Raw genomic sequence first — 21,352 nt, 5'->3', positions numbered from 1 at the left:
ATGATTAGTAGTTAAAAGTGAATACTATAAAATATAAATAAGTTCTTATATTTTATGAAAAAAATTATCAAATAAAATATTCTATTTTTAAGTATAAATTTAACTAATTACAAACTATAACACTTTTATTCTTAAATTATTTTTGTCTTTTCCTTCTTTTGAATTTTTTATACATATTTTCAATAAGAACAATGTTCTATCATTATTCAAGTATGAGTATTGTCATACATGTATAGACGATAGTATTTATATCAGCATTATATATGAAATTATATTTAGTAAGTACGTATATTAAGTACGTAGTACACTAGTACATAAATATAGGATACGTGTTTTAATGTTTAAACCGTTTAAGGAATAGGTGAGTAAGAAAAAGCGGACGTCCTTCATATATGTTGGGTTATACTATATACTACGTGAACCACAGGGGCGCATGCATAATAATATTATGTTGTTCTTATTATTATTACATTTTAATACAATTTTTAACCAATTATAATCAAATTCAAAGTAAAATTTTCAAATACATAATATGTAATTTATACAGGTTCGTATTTAAGGGGGAGGGCACTGATGAGTACGAAAGCGACATATCTTAGGGATGACAAAATATTTCAGCAAAATGTAATTAAAAAAAAATTTATAAGTTTTATCATGTTTATTTGTTAATTAAAAAAAGTTTTTAATCTTTTTAAACTATCAAACAAAAATATTTAACAAAAACTATAAAATAGGTAGGTACAATTATTTTTTTCCAGGAACGTTACAGTAAAAATGATTCAGTTTCCAGTGCTCATAAAAATGTACAAATGTACAATAAATTATAAATAATGTTCATTGAGAATAAATTGAATATTTTCTAACTACTATAAATATTTTCTACATAGATTATTGATTAAAATTTTACATAAAATATTAAAATAAATTTTATAAAACCATAAATAAATATATATATATATACATAAAAGGACAATAGTTATTAAAATATTACGTATTATGACGTATATGAATGTATTTAATGTGTCATACATTCAATATATGTTTTTTTCTGGACATATTTTAAAAGTATTTTTACAGCTATCATATCTATAAAGACATGCAACTTTTAAAAAATAAGAACCGTTTCAAAATAGTCATTTGTCTATAAACTATAACAAAGATAAAAGGTGTATTATCATAAAACTTCAATCAGTGATGAAAATTAATAACTGAAAAAATTAAGTTAAAAAAATATAAACATTAGAATATTACATTAATTTTGAATTCAATAACAAAAAAAAAAAACATATTTATAAAATGATGCAAAATTAAAATTTCCAAATACAAAGAAAAATATATTTAAAAACAAACGTGGTTTGCACTACATTCATATTGACGTACCCACAATTTTAACCTGATTTTTTTATGAAGCCAACTTTCTGAACCACAATATATCAGACTCACACATATTACACTTATAGATAGACGCTATGTACACATACACAGTCCTACACGGGTCACTTAATATCTGTATGGTTGTATCGTTTTGTGAATGAAACTAGTGAGAAATGCGAATAATGATAAGGACCGGTTTTATTTAGTTTTAACTTCAGTAGTACTGACAAATTTCTCACGAAGATATGTTGGATAATAGATGCATAGGTACCTATTATAAACATAATTAATTTAATTTTGATTGTTTTATTACTATATCACACATTCACACCACACTTAATAATATTATATGCACAATATAGACGTATACACGAAATGAGGTACTAAATAAATACGTATAATAATCGATATACTACAGTTATAGTATAAACAGTAACAAATGTTTACTATAATAATTTATCACTAAATATGTATATAATGTGTTTATAATATATTGTTACAATCAATTATTGTACATATAACTGGTGAAAAGAATATTCATGTTTTTTTCATAAAATACTCCATACATGTTAAAAGCAAAAAAGAAAAATAACAATTGCAATAAAATGAAATTGAAACCAATTATAAAAAAATGTGTTTGGTATCAGCTTTATAAATTTTGTTTATCTTCATTTTTTTTTTTTTTTAATCAACTTATAAGTGGTGTTTTTTTCACTTAACGTAATTTTCTAAACAATACCTACTTAGGCTTGATAGTAATTTATAAAATAATTATACAAACGTTTATAGTAAAAATTGTTTTACATAATAATATAACCAACAATAACAAATCTACAATGCGGAACTCGCCAAAACGTGTTAAATGTAGTGTATATAAAATTATTAAGCTGAGGGTTATATGTTATTATCTACTACCTACATACCTAAATACTGCAAAAATTATTATTTGGCGCAGAAACAAATTTATCAATCCATTAAAAATTAAAAAAATTCTAAGATAACATCACTGTAGGTTAATAATAAAAAGATAACACGTATACCAATGTTGAATACACAATGATGATATCCAAATTTATAACAAAAATACATAATATATAATTTTATTTTAGTCCAAATATTATGTTAATATACTATGTATTCGTACGAGTATAGTATATCCTGTGTGAGCAAAATAATTATTCTCATTTATTTATTTAAATTATATTTAGAATTTTCGTAAAATAATCTTTACTCTTAACTTGTTGAGTTTAACAATCAACTTTTTGTCAGATAAATAAAGTCAAACGTTCAAACTTATTCTATAAACAGCGAAATTTTGATGCGTTTTTAAAATTTTTTATAACTACGCTAAGTTTTGGGTTTCTATTTAAATTCTTAAAAAGGTGATTTTTGCTTTTTTCATTATCCTTTAGGACGATTAAAAATTAAAAAATTGTTAAAATGGTAATAGTTATCAAAAAAATAATTTAATTTAAATAATGAACAAAAAAATTAAAATATTCAATACTTTAATTACTCGTTGTATGTGTTTTCCAAAACTAATATAGTGCAACTGAACTTACTATTTTAGCTTAAAATCATTAAATTTATTTTAAAATATCTAAAAAAAAATTTGAATTTAAATTTAATCTTTTTTTAGAAATTATAAATATTAACGATTTTAATTTTATTATTTCTATAGAAAACTATAGACATCCTGACCTTTGTATACGACTATATAGACAGATATGGTCTATTTATACAACCTATAAAATATTAATGGAATTAAGAATAATTGCCAATACATTATACTCAGGCCTATTAAATAAAATACAAAATAACTAGGGTACCAAAGAGAAATTTATTTTTGTTTTCAATAATAGTTTTTAATAATTAAACTTCATGTCAAAACAGTAGATAAATAAAACACATTTTTCCATAGGTATAATAAATCTCCCAAGTTTAAATTACTGTAACAGATTGTGTGAATTCTGTTTGAAATATATAGGTTGGCTATTAGTTTAGGTACCTAATGTGTATATTTATTTATTTTAGATGATCAATTAAATGAATAAATAAACATAATATATTTATAATAATTAATATACATACAATATATTATTGTTATTTTATCACATAAAAAATAAAGTAATACAATTAAAAATATCAATGTTTTGAAAAATTAAAACATTGTCAAGGAAACGAATTTGTTTAAAATTTAACGAATCCATATAATTTGTAGGTATTTTTACCTAAAGAAAAAATAATAAATAATAAATAAAAATCAATACCCACACTGAGTCTTACAAACACAATAATATTTCTTATAATAAATATAATAAACATATTTTATATTATTATATGTATCAACAACATGAAGTCACCAAACCCTTTGCTTTTCATACTAAAATATTTTTATATAATTTTTCTCGCCTGTCCAATATATATTATACATTTATACACACTTTATTACTATTATATATCACTGTTACAGCAATATAAACAACTCACAAGTAGTACAATGACCTACAATGTGAAAATCTTATTTCCCTTTGCTGTTATACGTTTTAAAAACGAAAATATTTTTACTGATATGTATAATAATATAATATGTATACATGGTAAAGTGTAAAAAACGCGTAGTTAGCTATAATTTATGTATAAAATATTACACATAAATATCGAGTATTGGTATTTATATTATAATTTATAATATACGAACGGGTGAAACGAAAATCGTACGATTTTCAATCGAAACCAATCTGAAGGTAAGTACGTGTAAATCGTGTAATTAAAAAAAAATAATAATAATGGTAATGATAAAAACAAGAAAGAAAGAAACGTCGTAGAACGGCTTGTGTTTTTTTTTTTTTTTTTTTTTGTCCGTCCAACGGTTCCCACGGCGGTGGAATATTAACACGGTCGACCGCGTGTCCGGTGGTGGTAGCCGTGGCGGGCGAGCGAGCGAGAAAAAGCGTCGAGAAACGCTCGGATTTTGAGTAGACGGGGGTGGGGGAATAGAGTGAGAAAGAACGAACGGGTTACGGGAAACGTGCGAGTGTGCGTACGTGTAGTTGCGGGTTGGGGGGGAGGACGTGGCGGAGGTTTGAGAGGGTCGAGAGAGAGCCGAAAAAAACCGAATACGAAAAATCTAATAGCCACTGCCGCGCCGCCAAAAAGAAATAAAACAGATAATATACAAAAATAATATTGTAAGCGCGCAGAGAGAAACGTGCACACGGTATTTACCGTGTCGCCACGACCGTTGTACGATAATTCCCGACGGTGTCCCATCTACACCTGCGCCTGCACTGGCGCACCTGTGCGTGCCGCCACCGCTCCTCCAGCGCACTGCCGCCAAAACGCGGTGCGCCGGCGGGCCGTGGTGGAATAAATAAAACTATAATAATATATGACTGCGACTACTTAGCTCACGGGCTACGGTCGCGGTGAATGAAATTTAATATTTTTTTTCCCCGTGTTGGCGCAGTGAATTTTTTACCCACCACAACAACGACCCATCGATCAGAATTTTCCCCCCTCGCCGCGCGAATGCCACGGTTATTATTATTATTGTTTTTTACCACTCCGTAGTTTTTTTTTACCGCCGCGCGACACCGACGACGACTACACGCTAGCAGTCTCAATAAACGCGCGCGTGCCGTCGTCGACTGATCGCCGCCGCCGTCACCTCTGTTGGCGGCGACACGATTACGATAACATATTTAATTCGTAATTATTAAAATTATTTAATCGTGTTCATCGTTTCGATTCACCGTTTTAGTAAGACCTCGAATTGCCGCCGTTTTACGCGCATTTCTTAAATAATTAGACGTCATATCATTATTTTCGTCTCCGCGAAACGATACCAACAACACTGCCGAAGAAGACAACAACGAGAAAAACAACAACAATATTATATTATAATAATAATAATATGTAAAACCGTATTATCGGGATTTTGTGTGTACGTTCTCGGTCGTTCCGTCCGGCAAACCCGATATAACGCTATTATCTGAACGTGATAAGACAGTCCCGTCCGTGAGCGTGTGCAAGTGTATTTTTTAATAAATTTTTTTACCGTAATTCCGTTTCAGTTTTTTTTTATTCCTTCACTCACCGATTTCTCCGAACTCAAAATGCGTGTGCGTGATTTTACGACGACCACGACTAACGCGTATGTGTACGACCGACGACGTCGGCGCGGCGGCGGCTACACCGCCAAGGGCCGTAATCGCTTGCGTTGTGTGTGTGTGTGGGGGGGGGCACGCGCGTCGTCGACGTCGTCAACGCGGCGACGGCCCTTTATTGATTTTTCCGTATTCGCGTGTCGTTCAGTTGTTGTTGTTGATAAGGAGAGTGAATTTTTTCTATCGTCGGTCGATAAAATTTTTTGCGGGGGGGTTCCTTCCCCACTAGTTGTGGTCGTCCGTCAACCAACACTACCGCCGCACCACCACTACCTCTTCCGCCATGGTTGCCTTCACTGCCTTCGGCCGCGGCTCGACGACGTTGGCGACGACGGCCGATACATGAAAATATTTACGGAACCGGAACTAATGGCAGGAAAAGGCGCACGCACGCACGCACGCATACTCAACACGCACACGACGTGTAAATAAACAAACGTACGGAAGACGGTGATCGAAAACGGTGACGAGCACGAACAGACTTCGATTCACCGGGGGCGAAAACTACCGAAAAATTCATGAACACGACGACTATAACAGTAACAACAACAAGACGGCATTGCAGAATGCCGCTAACCGTACACGCTCGCGTTTTCTGGTGTGTTCGGATTGCCTCGAGTTCTAGATGACGAAGATAAATGGCGTTCCGGAGAGCTTGTTCATCAAAAAATGTCTGTTATAGGACGACGTAATTATCGCCTCATCGTCGATTTCACACTAGGTAAATGAAACAATATTTCACTCATTCCATGAACATAGTTCAGGTAACTTTGCTGTTATATCAATCACCATTATTGAATACCTTACTCAATTTGGTGGAGAAAGATGACTCAATCGTGTTGATTACCAATACTGTTATAGGTGCCCTTTTGTATTTCAACGATATAGCGATTTAATATCATGTTATCAATTCTCTAGCTATTACATGCACATATAGATACCTAGCCAATTGAATTGGCTTTTCAGTTTTAATGGATCACATCAGTAAGCTCTTCTTTTATTATAAATTACTCATCATTACGTTACTGAATACAATATTCCTTAATGTTGTGTTTTCTTAGCTAAACTTTATATTTTTGCCATCAACCACTCGTTAGATAGAGTTAATGATTAGGTATATATGGTGCTTGTTGTTAAGTGAAATAGATTTACAAAGTATTAATATAGGTTACGGACATATTAAAATTATCATGGGAAATAGGTAATAATTTTAGGAATATTATTTAATATTATTTAATTACATTCAATTTATCCATTGGTAATAATTATTGAACAAAAAAAATTAAATTAATAACTTACCTATTTCAAAAAAAATATGTTTTAGGTAAATACTTAGAGATCATAACTAATGCTTAACTTTTTTTTTTTTTAATGTAATTTTTGATCCAAACATCCTGAATTACAAATTCAATAATAATACTTTAACATAGAGCATAACATTTGACGATATTACAGAAATGCCTTTCTTAAATTTGATTTTATAAGACACACCTTCTATGTAGATACCTATTATCATATATTTATTAATTTTATACAATAATAACAATATCTATTAATGTAATATTTCATTGAAACTTATACTCTCATCTTTTGTCTTTCGTACAAAATTTTAATACTAAACTTTATTTTAAGGGAGGTTAACCATTAAATATTGTTTATGAAAAATTCTTGCTTGTTTATTTTAATAATTTAAGATGTGCTTCTGAAAAAAAAATTAGTTGTCATAGCTAAAATAATTAATTTAACCACTAAACCACTATATATTTGATTTGTGGATCTGTCTCAAATATTATGTTAACTTAATTTCGCAATAAAATATTGTATAAATTTGAGAAGTTAAAATTGTACAACATACCTAATCAAGCATACAGTTGTATTTTATTCATAAAGATGTCTAAAATTGTTTTTTCTTTCATCAAAGCTAGTTTAACTGGAAACTGTTTTGATGTATTTATATGTTATCTAATTTTTCTGATTGTACTGACTATTATGACTGTATATATTTCAGAGTCTTTATAGCCTTCATTTAAATCTTTTCTATAACAAACTTTAAAAATAGGTATCTAGCAAGCTTAGTTAAATAACCAAATTTAATTTTTTTTCTTTTAAATGATTAGGAATATAATTAATATAATAAAATAATATTTTTTTTATTACAGATTATCATAAATTGATGAGTATTTAGTTAATTTATTGGAAAAAAAAATGATACTGATACAAGAATAATGATTGCTTAAAGAAGTAAGTTTTAATTTTATGTCTATAATATAGTGTATTGACCTGATTTACTTTTGGTTTAATCTTTTTAAATCTGATAATGGTTATTGATTAGTCTTTTTATAAAAATAAATGATTGTTATTTTAGAATAAAAATATCTAAACAAATTATGTATATTTTTTACAAAACTAATAATTTTCATTTTCATTCCAATAAAATAAAAAATAAATCATATACATATTTATAGAACAAATGCATATCAATTATAAATAAGTTATTGAAAAAACATAATAGAAAAGTAGTGCATTTATATTTACAAAAGTATAGTAAAATATTAAATTGTGTTTTTATTGTCGATCATATTAATTTTAATATGCATTATAAATGCATGATCCATATATTGTTTAAGTTAAGTATACTTAATAATTTTATTTATATAAAAAGAAAAATAATTTTAGAATAATATTTTAATACCTAGAATGTATAAAATATAAAACACTTTTTAAAGTATAGGTATATATTTAAATAATGACACTAAAAAATATATTATGTTAAGCTTTTGGTTAAACATTCAACACAAATTGTTTTTTGGTATTTTCTTGTTCTTAACATATAATTTCTGTTTAAATAAGGTAAGCTAATATTTGATAAATAATTTTAGAAAAGTGTAAAAATAATGAATACATATTATCAACAACTATTGGATATTTGGATTTTACTTATAATTTTAGTTTCTCATAGTATTGAATGTATAAAAATATTAATTAATTTAATATATTGTGTGAATTATTTATTAGAAATTCAATGTCTTAAATCTTTGTTGTTGTTAATAGGTAATATATGATTTTTATTTATGTTTTAAAGGTACCTTTTGTAATTGTCATACTATTAACTAGAAAACTGTATATATTATAAATGGTATTTAATTATTTTGAAAACATTTCATTATTAATTAATTCTTAAAAATCTAAATATTATAAATCCATTATTTAAAACCTAGATGTGAAATCAACAAATTAAATATATTTTTGAAGTATCCGTACTAGGATTAGCAAGTATACAACATTAACTTTAGTGCTCCAGGTAAAGTTTACTATTTGTAAAACAAACTCTTCAATTCTTAAGCTTTTAAGAAAAAAATTATATACATATATACTTAACCAACTAACATTTTTAAATTGTAAAACATAAATAATAATAGATTTACATTAAATATACAAATTCCAATACATTTTATTGTGGAAACTGCATCCTTACAGTATCTACATAAGATGTGGATTTGTAAGCTTACATTAAACTAACCAAAATAATTTCATTAGGCGGGTACGCTTATTATTAATATGCTTCAATCGGTGTTTATTCAAAATAAAACAATGTAGGTGCTGGATTAACATATTTCATTTACTCAGTTACCTTTATTCAAATAAGGCAATTACAATGATTCCATTTCTTCTATAAGCTTACCATCATTTACTCCAGGTTTTGGGTACTGTGATTAATATATACATTGTACATATTATAATTATAATTTTTGCTGTGTATTTATAGCTGAACTGATCGACTACCAGAGACGTTTAATACTTACTGAATACTACAAATTCACTGGTTTGCATACAAAAGAATGGTTATCCCAAGATACAGAAGACATACCTGGTTTATTTCCTCATCACCTAGATCCTGGTGCCATTACTATACGAACAACTCCAAGCAGTGGTTCTGGTGGTAAGCGAATGCGAAATTCATCAAACCGGTCACCCGAAGAAGCACGATGGGTGTGTCCAACTTGTGGAAAGCGGTACAAATATAGTCGTGGCTTAGCTATGCATAGGCGGTTAGAATGTGGTAAAGAACCTATGTTCCATTGTCCCTTTTGTCCACAAAAATGTCACCAAAAAGGCAATATGGTCATACATATTAAGAAAAAACACCCTACCCAATATGAGGAACAATCGCAAGCTGTTGTACAGGCGCATGTTAAAGCACAGCATGTCCAAAGCGATTAATACAATTTTTTCCCTCAGTATTTTTGTTTTAATTTAATTTTATATGTCTTTTTAGGCACATGCTACTACTTATTTAAATTTTTATAAAATTTATATTTATTCTATGTTTAAATTTATATTTACATATTTATTAAATTTTCAAGGTCATATTCTATCACAATACCTCCCCCTACCCCCTTGTTGTAGTTATACATTTTTATTTAAAATATGCAAAATTATTGAGTTTTCTTAATAATCATTAATACTCATAAGATAAATCTTGACTGATAATATTAACAATAATTATACCCATATTTGTATTTGTTAGTTATTATTTTGTTATTATGTATAATATAAAAAATATTATACTATACACATGATTAAATAACATGCATTAATCAGTTTAATCTACCTCTTTTGATATGACCAAGAAATGCCCTCTTCTTTCGTCCCCCCACTAGACTTAAACCGTTACCTATTTCATAATTGAATTGCAATTATTTTAATACCCATTTGCAATAAAAGTGCAATGCATATATTTATTTTATATCAATATTATTTTTTCAGCTATTTTGCTTGTACATATTTAATTTTTATTTTGTTAAATTATAAATATATATTTTTTTTCGAAATAAGTTTTTTTTTCAAATTCATTAATACATTTATATTTTAGGTATTTGTTTTTTTTATTATTATTATTATTATTTTTTTTTTTTTATTATTATTATTATAATTATTATTATTATTAGAAAAGTATTAATTGATTTTATAGTATTAACAAACCAAAACAAATGAAATTGAGTCTTCCAAGTGATAATTAAGCTATTAGAACAAGTTGAGATATATATTTTTGATTGTAATCTCGATCCCGTCCCAATTAAGATTATGCATGTACAAATAATCTTAAACTTGAGATATATACTTAAAACAAACACTATTGTATACAAATTTTTATTTTATAAAATTGTTAATGTATTTTTTCTACTTAAGAATGTTTTATTTTATAACAGTATTAAGATGACAAATTACTTGTTAGTTATGTCTTGTATTATACAAATGACCCAAAGTATTATGGATTAGTTTTTAATGGTATTTTATTTATTTAATAAAAATGTGTAATTAAATTTTTATTTTAAGTAATATAATTGTTGGGTTATTTTTTTGTTAGCCTAAAACAACTTATAATTTTGGTGGTTTTGTAAGTTTTTTCTTTATAGATTGTACTTACAAGTTTCAAATTATTGTTTTGATTAGTATTCAAATTTTACTTAAAACAATTATTTCGTTACATTTACCTGAAACATGTAAATATATATTTAAATTGTTATATATAATTTATTTTTATTTATTATAATATTAAAAATGATCCCTATGTACCTTATTATCATTTATGTTCTTTTTATCAAAAACATGTACTAATTCACTTTTTTTTTACAGGTGTTATGCTAATACAAGCCAAATCATACAGTAGGTCAACAGCATTATCATCACAACAATAAATTATTATTCCACTCATAATGTACATTAAATAATCATTTCTTTTCTTATCTATAGACAGCTGTAGTTAAAAATGATATATTTTAACTATTGATTTTTTTTTGTATACTTTTTTTCTCATCCTGTCATAGTTTTTACTTCTAGAATATTAAATATTTTTACAGCGCTGGATCGATCTAAATTTAAAAAAATTCAAATCAAGAGTTAGATGTTCAATAATGACAAAAGCTATTACTAAAATTAATAATTTATTATCTTACCTATCTGTTAAATAAAATAATACTTGTACTTTTTTATTTTAACTGGTAGGTTTCTGTATTAGTAGTTCAGTAGTATTTGCAATAATCTTATTAGTATTTATTGTGAAATTGGCTTATACTTTTCGCACGCTCTTGTTTTGCACCTGAGCATGTCTCTAGCTTCTTCTATCACCACTGCTCCTCATATTAACAACTGGTGGTTGCAGTTACAGGCGATGAAATGGCCACAATCACTGCCACACAGCGTGTGGTGAATAATCATCTGACCAATTTCAATTATCACCATTTGTCAAGTGTAATTAAATACTTGAATAATCAACAACAAACACCACAACAGCCACAACAGCCAAAAACATGGACAACAACTAATGCATTATCAATATCGCAAAGATATTTTGAGAAGATTGCTCCAGCATCCGTAGGCATTCCTGCATTGATGAATCAAAATTTTTATGATATGCAGGTATAGTATTTGTTATTAATATAATATCATAGAACTAACTGATATAATGTGTTCTTATATAAATTTACATGCATGATGATAAAATAGTTGTTGTAACAAAACATTTCTCATAGGATTCTGGATCAGATGCATCTGGTCATGACGGCTATGGTAGACACAGGAGACATAATAGGGACAAGGAACCTATATTTCAATGCCCTGACTGTGACAAAAGGTATCGCTCTAAAACAAGCTTAAGTTTACATAAACGTCTTGAATGTGGAAAAGAACCAGCCTTCCAGTGTCCATACTGTCCGCTCAAAACACATCAAAAAGGTAACCTACAAGTGCATATAAAAAAGAAACACAACGATCATGGAGAACTTAATAGGACTTATTGAATTTTACTAGTATAACTACATTGGTCTGATAAATATTTAGAGAGATGATAGTGCCATCCCCTAGAGTCATAACTTTTAATTTATTTCGTTAATTATAGAAATATTCAAATGATTTTGAATATATAAAAAACCATAACATAAATAAATTAAAAAGTCTGGTTCTAAAACTCATTCGTACAAACCATAATTTATAACTGTTATTTTTACTTTAATATTTAATTTAGGTTAAGTTATAAATTTTTAATTAAAATTTAAAACAATTTCAATATTAATAGTATTTTCAAAAATTAACTTATTTAATTGTTGTTAATAAGTAATAAAAAAAAGATTGATATTTTATCTTTGATAGATAATTATTAGGTCTCAATTTCATTTAAAAACTTATCGTTTATTCCATAACAGGAGCATCATGAAAACAGGGTGTTATTTTTCATATTTACAAAAGCTCTTCAATAGATTCCTTATTACATTTAAATTTTAGATTTTCTGATTCTTGAATAATTAATTATATCAATCTATGTATACGGTATTATATAATGTAAGTGACTGATGTTCTTTTCTTAACTAAATTATGTAACTACACAGAACACAAAATATTTTAACTTGACCTATAATTAAATAGCTAAGCATCCCATTTGTAATTAAAAATCACAAGTTAAAAAAAATTATCCAAATCAAGTTATATGTAGATAATTTATTTTAAAAAAACTTACAAACTATGTATTCTTTTAATATGAACAAATTTACACTCTTTATAATAATTTATTTTATGGACCAAAATGTCTGCATATCCGAGTTTCCATAAAATTTCTAACAAAATCAATTATAAGACCATTTAATATTTTTGTGGATTGCATAATCAATAACACATAGATACTTCCATGCCGTCCATGTAATCATGTATTATAATTTAGTTCACACCAAAGTTTTTTTAAGCATAAATGATATATTTATCATAAAGATAGTTTTTCCTTTATGATTGTAGTATTTTGTTATAATATTATAATACATGTTTAAAAAATAGTTAATAATAAGCCATTAATTTTACCAAAGTTACCTATCTCATACTAAGATATTTATATTGCAAAAAAATTTACAAAAATGTGCCTTAAACTTGGCTACACGTGAATTACTGTTGTAATTGATATTCCCCAGTTTTTAACACTTTCATTTCAATGAGACTCACAGTGGATGGTGATATTATCTCTTTAAATGCTATAATAGAATAAAACACATAAATGTTACTTTCCAAAGAATATAAAATTTATAATTATTTCATTTTAAAAATGCAATGTTGCTCTCTCTACTTAAGATCTCTAAAGATATATATATATTTATATAAAAATATATATATTATTAAATATTATTTAATAAATTTATTAAAGTTTAATTATTAGCAATAAGAAACAAACTGTCTGAATGTAAAATCTATAAAAAAAAAAATCTACCTCATATTACTACGAGTAGTTTATCCGTTAATGAGTGCAATTTTTCCTATTTTATAAAATGTAACTATGTATAAAAAAAAAGTTATACGTCTTGTTCCTAGTTACTTTTTTAATATTTATTTACATATTCATATATAGATATATTTATATATATATAAATTATCATATTATTATTACTATTATTATTTTTTGTAATTTTATTTTTTGTAGTACATCTATCTACCTCATTAATAGCTTTAAAAAACAAAATGTACAAACAATATTACTGTTCTTTTTTTTTTTTTTTTTTTTTTTTTAATTATTATTTATTATTATTTTTACATCACTTATTGCATTAGATATTAAGCCATCAAGACTAAACCAACACTCGAAGTACAAATTTGCGATTGCAGGAATTTATTCAAATTAATAATTTTAATGTAATTTGTAGGGTATAATAATATTCATCTAGTTAGTTTAAACAGGGGTTCTTTTTTGTGTAGCTACACATTATTTTACTAGACTTGCCTATATGATTTAGAACCTTGCATAAGTTATATTTTTCCGGTGGTAATATTGTTCCTAATACCAAAAATATATGTTATATAATTCCTACTATAGAGGAAATGGGAGGTAATTATCTAGAAACAATATTATTAAATTATGTTTGCTTATAAAAATACACTCTAGATAGAATTGTGTGCGCAATGTCATTCTCAAAGCAATATATTTGTAACTTAGTTGGACATGAGACTAAGACAAAAGGCAATAACTTTATGTAGAAAATAATTTTAATATCTAAGCCCATTCAAAAACTTGTGTTAGAATTATTGAACCCCATATAATTGATTTTTTTTTTTTTTTAATCGCAATCATTGAAGGTACAACATTTACTTTTAATAATCAACTTAAAGTACAAACAAATTCTAAATAATTAATATGGTTCGACCACAATATTGTTATGTATAATATGTATATAATGTAAATGGATAAATTCTTAAAATATTTTAATTTTTTTTCTTCCTTTTTTACTTTATTTTGTAATAACAAATCTATACCACCACCTCAGTACATAAGATCATAAGATAACATTTAATTTTAATTTTTTTTTTCTTCATAGTTCCTATTTTTTAGACAAACTATGCATTTTACCTTTTTATATTTTTATTTTAATCATACAAATAGTGTTCATTTTAGTGAAGAATTATTTTGTTCAAACATCTTAAAATATGTAAATCTTCATGTACCTGATGTTTTGCATTTAATTAATAGGTTACTAGCACTCACAATGTTTCCAAAGGTATTTTCCTTCCAAGTATAATATTATGTACAACAATTTTATGTTTAAGCATAATTACTTGCAATAAGTGTTTTTTGTATGCATACTGTGTTAAATATTTTTAATTTGTTTTGTAAGCACACAACACATCATAAACACATGAGCAGTATTATTGAATTTTCTTCATCGTACTATTATATACCTAACCTTTATTTGAATTTTTTTTTATTATTATTATTTATGAGATCAAATATATTATTTATTTAGAAAATATGTGTATATGTTTTGTGCACTAAATTTAGATGCTTAGTTTTGATAAAATGTAAGAGTAGTATAATGCAATATGTTGTAATTTAAAAACAAATTTATAAAAAAAAAAAAAAAAACACTTGTCATTTAAAGAAAACTAATATAAAATATATTAGTTTCTGAATAAAATAAATTGTATTTTTATTTATGTTTCATGACATTATAAAATTATTACAGGTACATTAATTTAATCTTGTCAATGCAATAAACACTTGTCATGTCATAGTAACTCAATAAATAATTTAACATACCGGTTGCACAAATTGGGGGAGAGGTGCTTAACTCCCTAAAACCACTCAAAACCCCCTCAAAAAATAACTATATTATAATATATGGATATTGTTCATAATAAAAGTTATCTTCACGGGTATTTTTTGTTTTTTTACACCAATAAGGAAATTGATTTATGAAATAAAATAATATTACAATAAACAATATTACTAATTATCAATAGATTAGATATTTTATGATAATGTCTAAATAATTATATAATTATTTTTGGAAAATCACTAATGGTAGGACCATAGCAACGACGACATCCAACTAGTCAAGTTGGCCAACAATTGGGAAAACCAAAACCATTTTCTTAATAGCTCCAAACGAATAGCTAGTTCGTTCATGTATCATATTGATTTATAATAACACTATTATTACCAAACACTACTAATTCCTTACGTCTTTTATCTATAAAGTTGATCTTTTATATAGTGTATTACTTATATTAGTATGTTCAATCGATTTTATTTTTATTGAAATTTGAAAATAAATATGTTCAGTGTTTTTTAATATTAAAAAAATCTTGTGCTCGACTAAATATGTCGGACTATACGCCTTCGCATTCATCTTTAATAAAAACATGGTTGTGAACTTAAATGAACCAAGATAAATTTAACAAGTTAAGTATTTTGAATACAGAAAGTTGTATCAATAATAAAGACATTAAATATTTTGAAACATTTGAGAGACGTATAAAATTACATTAAAATATATCCCTATTTATTTAAATAAATGGATAATGATAAAATATGTATGTAGCTATTTTATAAACAATTTTTATTTTTTTTTCAATGGAATAAATCTATTAATTTATAAGGAAAATATTTGAAAACTTGTAACATTATAATATTTATACTTACGTAAAATACGTTTACTATGTATGATAGGTAAATACTTACCTACTTAAGTTCATAATTGAAAAATACATAGGTATATACTTAAAACTGTTAGACCAAATATTATATTTCCGAAAAAAAAAATGTTTTAGGGCTTGAGTCTCCTTTAAAAAATTTCCCCTTCTGCGCCCATAAACAATATACAATGACGACGATTGAATCTCGTAATATAAACTGAATACATGTATTGATAATTATTGTTAATAAATATATATATATTTACGTTTGCATATCTAACCAATTTGTAATTTATCAAAGGTATTTTAATAATATCAGTTTAAATCAATGAAACTTTGTTGCACTATTTTTTGTTATATTTATCAATTTAACAGTTTAAAACCATAATTTATAAGTTATAAGAACAACTGAACAATTTATACCGGGTGAACAGACCAGTGATTAAACAGTCAAAGTTTTGTTAATTCTAGCATGATAAAATGTAATCATAAATTAGTTTTTTATTTTATATTCGTATAGTACCTGAAGCCTTGAAGATTGGTTCGCTTGTGTACTTTAAAATTATTATTAAGAAACCAAATCACTCTTAAACATATTAGTTAGTAGAAAAAAAAAATGAAATCCTAGTGATTGAACACAGCGTGCTAGTTTTTGAGCATTTGAAGCCCAGTGCAAGAATAATTAAGAACTACCTTTATTAAAAAACAACTCAAATCATAGCATATTTTAAGAATTTTTTACTAGGTGACACTATCATTATAAATCATAAGGACTAGCTCAAATACTTACCTCGAGCTAGGGTTTTAATCAGGGGGAAGTTAATAACTGTTTTTTTTTTTTTTTTGTTCTTTCCGCTTTATAGTAAAACTTACACCCCATCCTTGTCGGATATATCTTTTTATGTTTTCTACTTGTGACATGGAGTACGAGACACATTCATAAACTACTAGGTGGCACAAGTGTCACCTACTTTATTTGTTAAAATATGCAAATCTTAAAAATAAATAGGTAGTAAATTTGAAGACCAGTTTCGTTGCAATTAAATATTCCAGATGGATCATTTAATACAGCGGTTCTCAAACTTTTTTTTCGCGTACCACTGATAATTAAAAATATAACAATACAAACTTTACATAGTTAAATTTATTAGTGTTTAAGATAAATTGAGATATGAATTAAATAACACACGACATTGTAAAATCATCGCTACGCCAAGAATCTAATATTTATAACAATAAGAAAATTATCCAACTAACTTTTGAAAAGTCAAATTTTTTTTCTCACTCACTGCTGCTTGTGCTTTTGATATAACTACAGTATTTCTTTTTCTAATTTCTGAATTTTTTTTTTTAAATAACTTGATCCATTTTTCACTAGGTCCAGAGTTCTTAAAAGGAGTAGGCTTAAAAAAATCTTTAATTAATTTTTGAACCGAGTCCTCAACGTCCTTTTACTCAAAGGTAAAATAAATTTTGCATTATTTAAAATCCAAAATTTTATTTTACGATCTCTCCATTACCTACTGAGAGTTGAGATGGCTCATTTTCTAACTAAAGAAGTATTTCCCGGCACTTTCAATGATAAAATATATAAAAGTATTTTTTATTCAATTGAAGTTTTATTTAATGACAGTGATTTTGTATTTATACTAGGTATCCATAGCTAATTGTAAATTTGTTTTAGAGTATTTACATTTTTCGGCCATTCTAAAAGAAAAACTATAGATTTTACAGTTCTTAATATCATTTTTTAATTAAACTGTTCAATTTTTTAACCTTTCTTAAAAATACATACTTAAATATTTCCAATATCGGTAAGCTATATAAATATATTAAAATACGAGTAGGTAGTATATACATCAGTACCTATCTAATAATTACACATTTGTTCAATTACTAGCTTTTGGTAAATTTCAAATACTAATATAATTGAACACTTAAACAAGTAGCTTATAAGTATTTATTGAATTAGCTCATTGTAATTAATTTGTACAAATTATAAATTGTCTTTCTTAATAAAAAAAAAAAAAGAAAGTATTTATTGCAATTTCCAAACAAGAAACTCATACAAAATAGTGTATTTAACACAATAAAACGAATAATTATAACATATAATGAACATTTTCCAAGTGGTTCAGTTTTCACAAAAAGTAATTCATACTTTTAAATTTATTCCAAGGGTGTGAAAATTCAATGATCGTAAATTTAAACCTTTATTACCAACACTTCATAATCAAATTTTATCACTCAAATTGTGATCATACGTACGGCCATTTGGCATTATGAATATACCTAAATAGGAAGTTGGCAAAATGGTAATACCTTAACATATATGTGTAAACTTATATTTTTGTTTATCTAGTTTCAAAATTTTAAAAAATATTTATCATTGCCCATGAGTTAATAAAAAATTATTCTAACGGAACTCGAAAATCGGTAAATATGTCCGATCTCATCAGACCAAAATTACCTGCCTTACCATAATCCAGAACTAAGGAATCGTAAAATATATATTTTAGTTTACAATATCACATTTTTGTTATAACCCATCTCGAGAAACCAATATTAACACTACACTAAATCCCCACGTCAGGTATCATTTCTAAATGCTATTTAAGACAGTCGCAATCCGCAGAAAAGTGTAACGGTAAGTTGTTAATTTGTACTAAAAATATTGAATAGAACAAAAAACGTAGATAGGTATGTGCCTAACTGAAATTCTAACAGCTCACGGTGAAGTATTCATTCTAGCATGTTCACATGCCTGGAAAAAATTTAAAAACAATTGATACTGTCGTTTTCGTTTACTCTAAACCCGCATTGACAAATGAAAATCAAATCGGGTGTACACTACACCGTGGTGTTGAGTCATTTTCTGTATATTTAATATAGGTATTTACATATAGTGGCGATCCAGATAGGAACAGGGATCATGGAGCAATTTCATTAGCCGTATTTGTTACTTTATTTTTAAAGATTTATCATATTTATTCGTATACATCAGAGGTGGGCACAACTGGCAAGCCTTTTCTATAGATGACCTTTTTTCTATACCTCTGGCTCGCCTTTTTTTCTTTTTGTTAAATGTTAGACAGTTTATTAATTATGGTTAAACATATCATAATATTAATAGTATACTCTGTAATTAAACAATGAAGTCAAATTAAGGTTGCCAGATTTTTAATTTTCCAAATCTGGAAGTCACATTGAATTATCCTTTTCTTTTTTAAGTATATCGAAATAAGTAGATATCTTTATTTAAATATTTCTTAGGCAATACAATTTTTTTTACATGAACTGTTTCTTCTACCACATATAATATTACTTTAAATCTATTGATACTTATGTTCGAAGTTAAATTAATTTTACAAACTATTAGTTCACAGGTTAGGTATAGTAGTTTTATTCACGTTCCTCCTTTCGTCTAACTAAACGTTATTTATAGGTGAACGTAAAATTCTCTCTACTGACTACTGGAGCAGATTTGTTATTATTTTTAAATAATGAAATATTTAAGTTATCATTTCTCAACTTTAAATAACCTAGACAAACCTAACGTAGTAACGACAAGCCGATACGTATGGCAATTATAATTAAAATTCATTAGTTGTATATTCTAATAAAATCGTAATCACTGATAGAATTTTTAATTATTTAGGAAACAAGTAGGTGCCCATCTATAACATCAAATCAAAATTTAATTTTATGCACATAGCCCGAGACATTTGTTTTAACAGTAAACCCCAAGAAATCAACTCAAATTATGTAAAGTAATTGAATTCATGACTATGATTAATTAAATTACACATACAATGTATAGACTCGTATTTTAATAAAAATAGAAATTGATCGATATGCAAATTAAAAGTATAAGTGAATGATTTTGATAACATTTATACAAAAGCAAAATTAATTCTTATTAAATTTGGCAATTATTCTTTGAATATTAAAAAAAATTTTCTCTAAATCTAGTTATGAAATGATAAATCATCTTTCTTACACTTATTTAACCAAATAGACAATTTAGTAAATGTATATTATTCAAATTGTACTTTTATTCACTTGTGGTGCATTTCAAAAAATATTGTATGCCATACAATGGCTAATGAGGTTTCAATTTTGATGCCCTAATAATTTATTTACTAATCTTTGTTTATATTACATATGGACACAATTGACCAATACAATAACAATATCGGTTACAATTGTCAATAAATTTGTCGTAATTAATATTCAAGATACGACATAATTTACCTAATTAAAAAGCTTGTGGACAAAAAGTGTATTTAAAAGTAATTTAAATTTATCTCTTTTAACATAATGTTATTGATTATATTTAGTTCGTTAATGATTATAAAATGGGACCACTAAGTTCATTTTATAATTCTTACTTGATTACATTTACTGGATTAACCTATTAAAATGTATAATTTATTTTTGTGTTAAAATGGAATATTCTGTTTATTTACTAATTGTCTCTAGACATTAGGGAAATATCGAATCCTATTAATACTATTCACTCGTTTATACTTTCGAGAACTGCTCTTTTAGCACAAGTATTGCTAATCAGTCGTACTTCAACATTAGACGTACCAGGAAAATTTGTTTTAGATATAGGCTTGTTAATATTCATAGGCAGAACTAGGGGGGCTCAGCCCACCCCTGTCAAAATTCCTAGTCCCACATTTCCGCCAATAATAGTAACATTTTTAAATATCGTGTTATTTTTAATATCTTGGAAAATATTAATTTAAACTATATTATTGTAAGAATTCTGTGCAAGACATATCATGTTGTGTGATTTTTACTACACAAATACTTCCTACAAAGTTATCAATAAACTAAAATTCGTTAAATTCTTTATA

The 21,352-nt window shown here is 26.4% G+C and overlaps 2 protein-coding genes and 1 long non-coding RNA gene across 52 annotated transcripts in view; 2 read left to right on the top strand and 1 right to left on the bottom strand.

The window, feature by feature from the left end:
• LOC112596273 (longitudinals lacking protein, isoforms F/I/K/T-like) overlaps window positions 1–21,352 on the bottom strand; it is a 169,302-nt gene that overhangs the window by 140,681 nt on the left and 7,269 nt on the right. The window lies entirely within an intron of this gene.
• LOC112596291 lies at window positions 4,810–9,397 on the top strand. The gene is made up of 3 exons (XR_003114761.1): window positions 4,810–6,264; window positions 7,703–7,784; window positions 9,310–9,397. It is a non-coding gene; the product is annotated as an uncharacterized LOC112596291 (long non-coding RNA).
• On the top strand, window positions 11,171–12,560 carry LOC112596278 (longitudinals lacking protein-like). The gene is made up of 3 exons (XM_025341866.1): window positions 11,171–11,210; window positions 11,707–11,963; window positions 12,077–12,560. Exons 1-3 carry the CDS (start codon window positions 11,186–11,188, stop codon window positions 12,341–12,343), a joined length of 549 nt encoding a protein of 182 aa, XP_025197651.1. The 5' UTR covers window positions 11,171–11,185; the 3' UTR covers window positions 12,344–12,560.

This window comes from Melanaphis sacchari, unplaced genomic scaffold, assembly GCF_002803265.2.
Source record: "Melanaphis sacchari strain LSU unplaced genomic scaffold, SCAv2.0 Contig31_pilon_pilon, whole genome shotgun sequence".
Classification (NCBI taxonomy): domain Eukaryota; kingdom Metazoa; phylum Arthropoda; class Insecta; order Hemiptera; family Aphididae; genus Melanaphis; species Melanaphis sacchari.
This window is presented reverse-complemented; position numbering and strand designations above follow the sequence as displayed.

Bases quoted from the DNA above. Each gene is read 5' to 3' on its own strand.
- LOC112596278 (XM_025341866.1), top strand. From the start codon at position 11,186: ATGCTAATACAAGCCAAATCATACA. The intron at 11,211-11,706 runs GTAGGTCAACAG...TGGTGGTTGCAG, and splicing joins AATACAAGCCAAATCATACA to TTACAGGCGATGAAATGGCC. The intron at 11,964-12,076 runs GTATAGTATTTG...CATTTCTCATAG, and splicing joins AAAATTTTTATGATATGCAG to GATTCTGGATCAGATGCATC.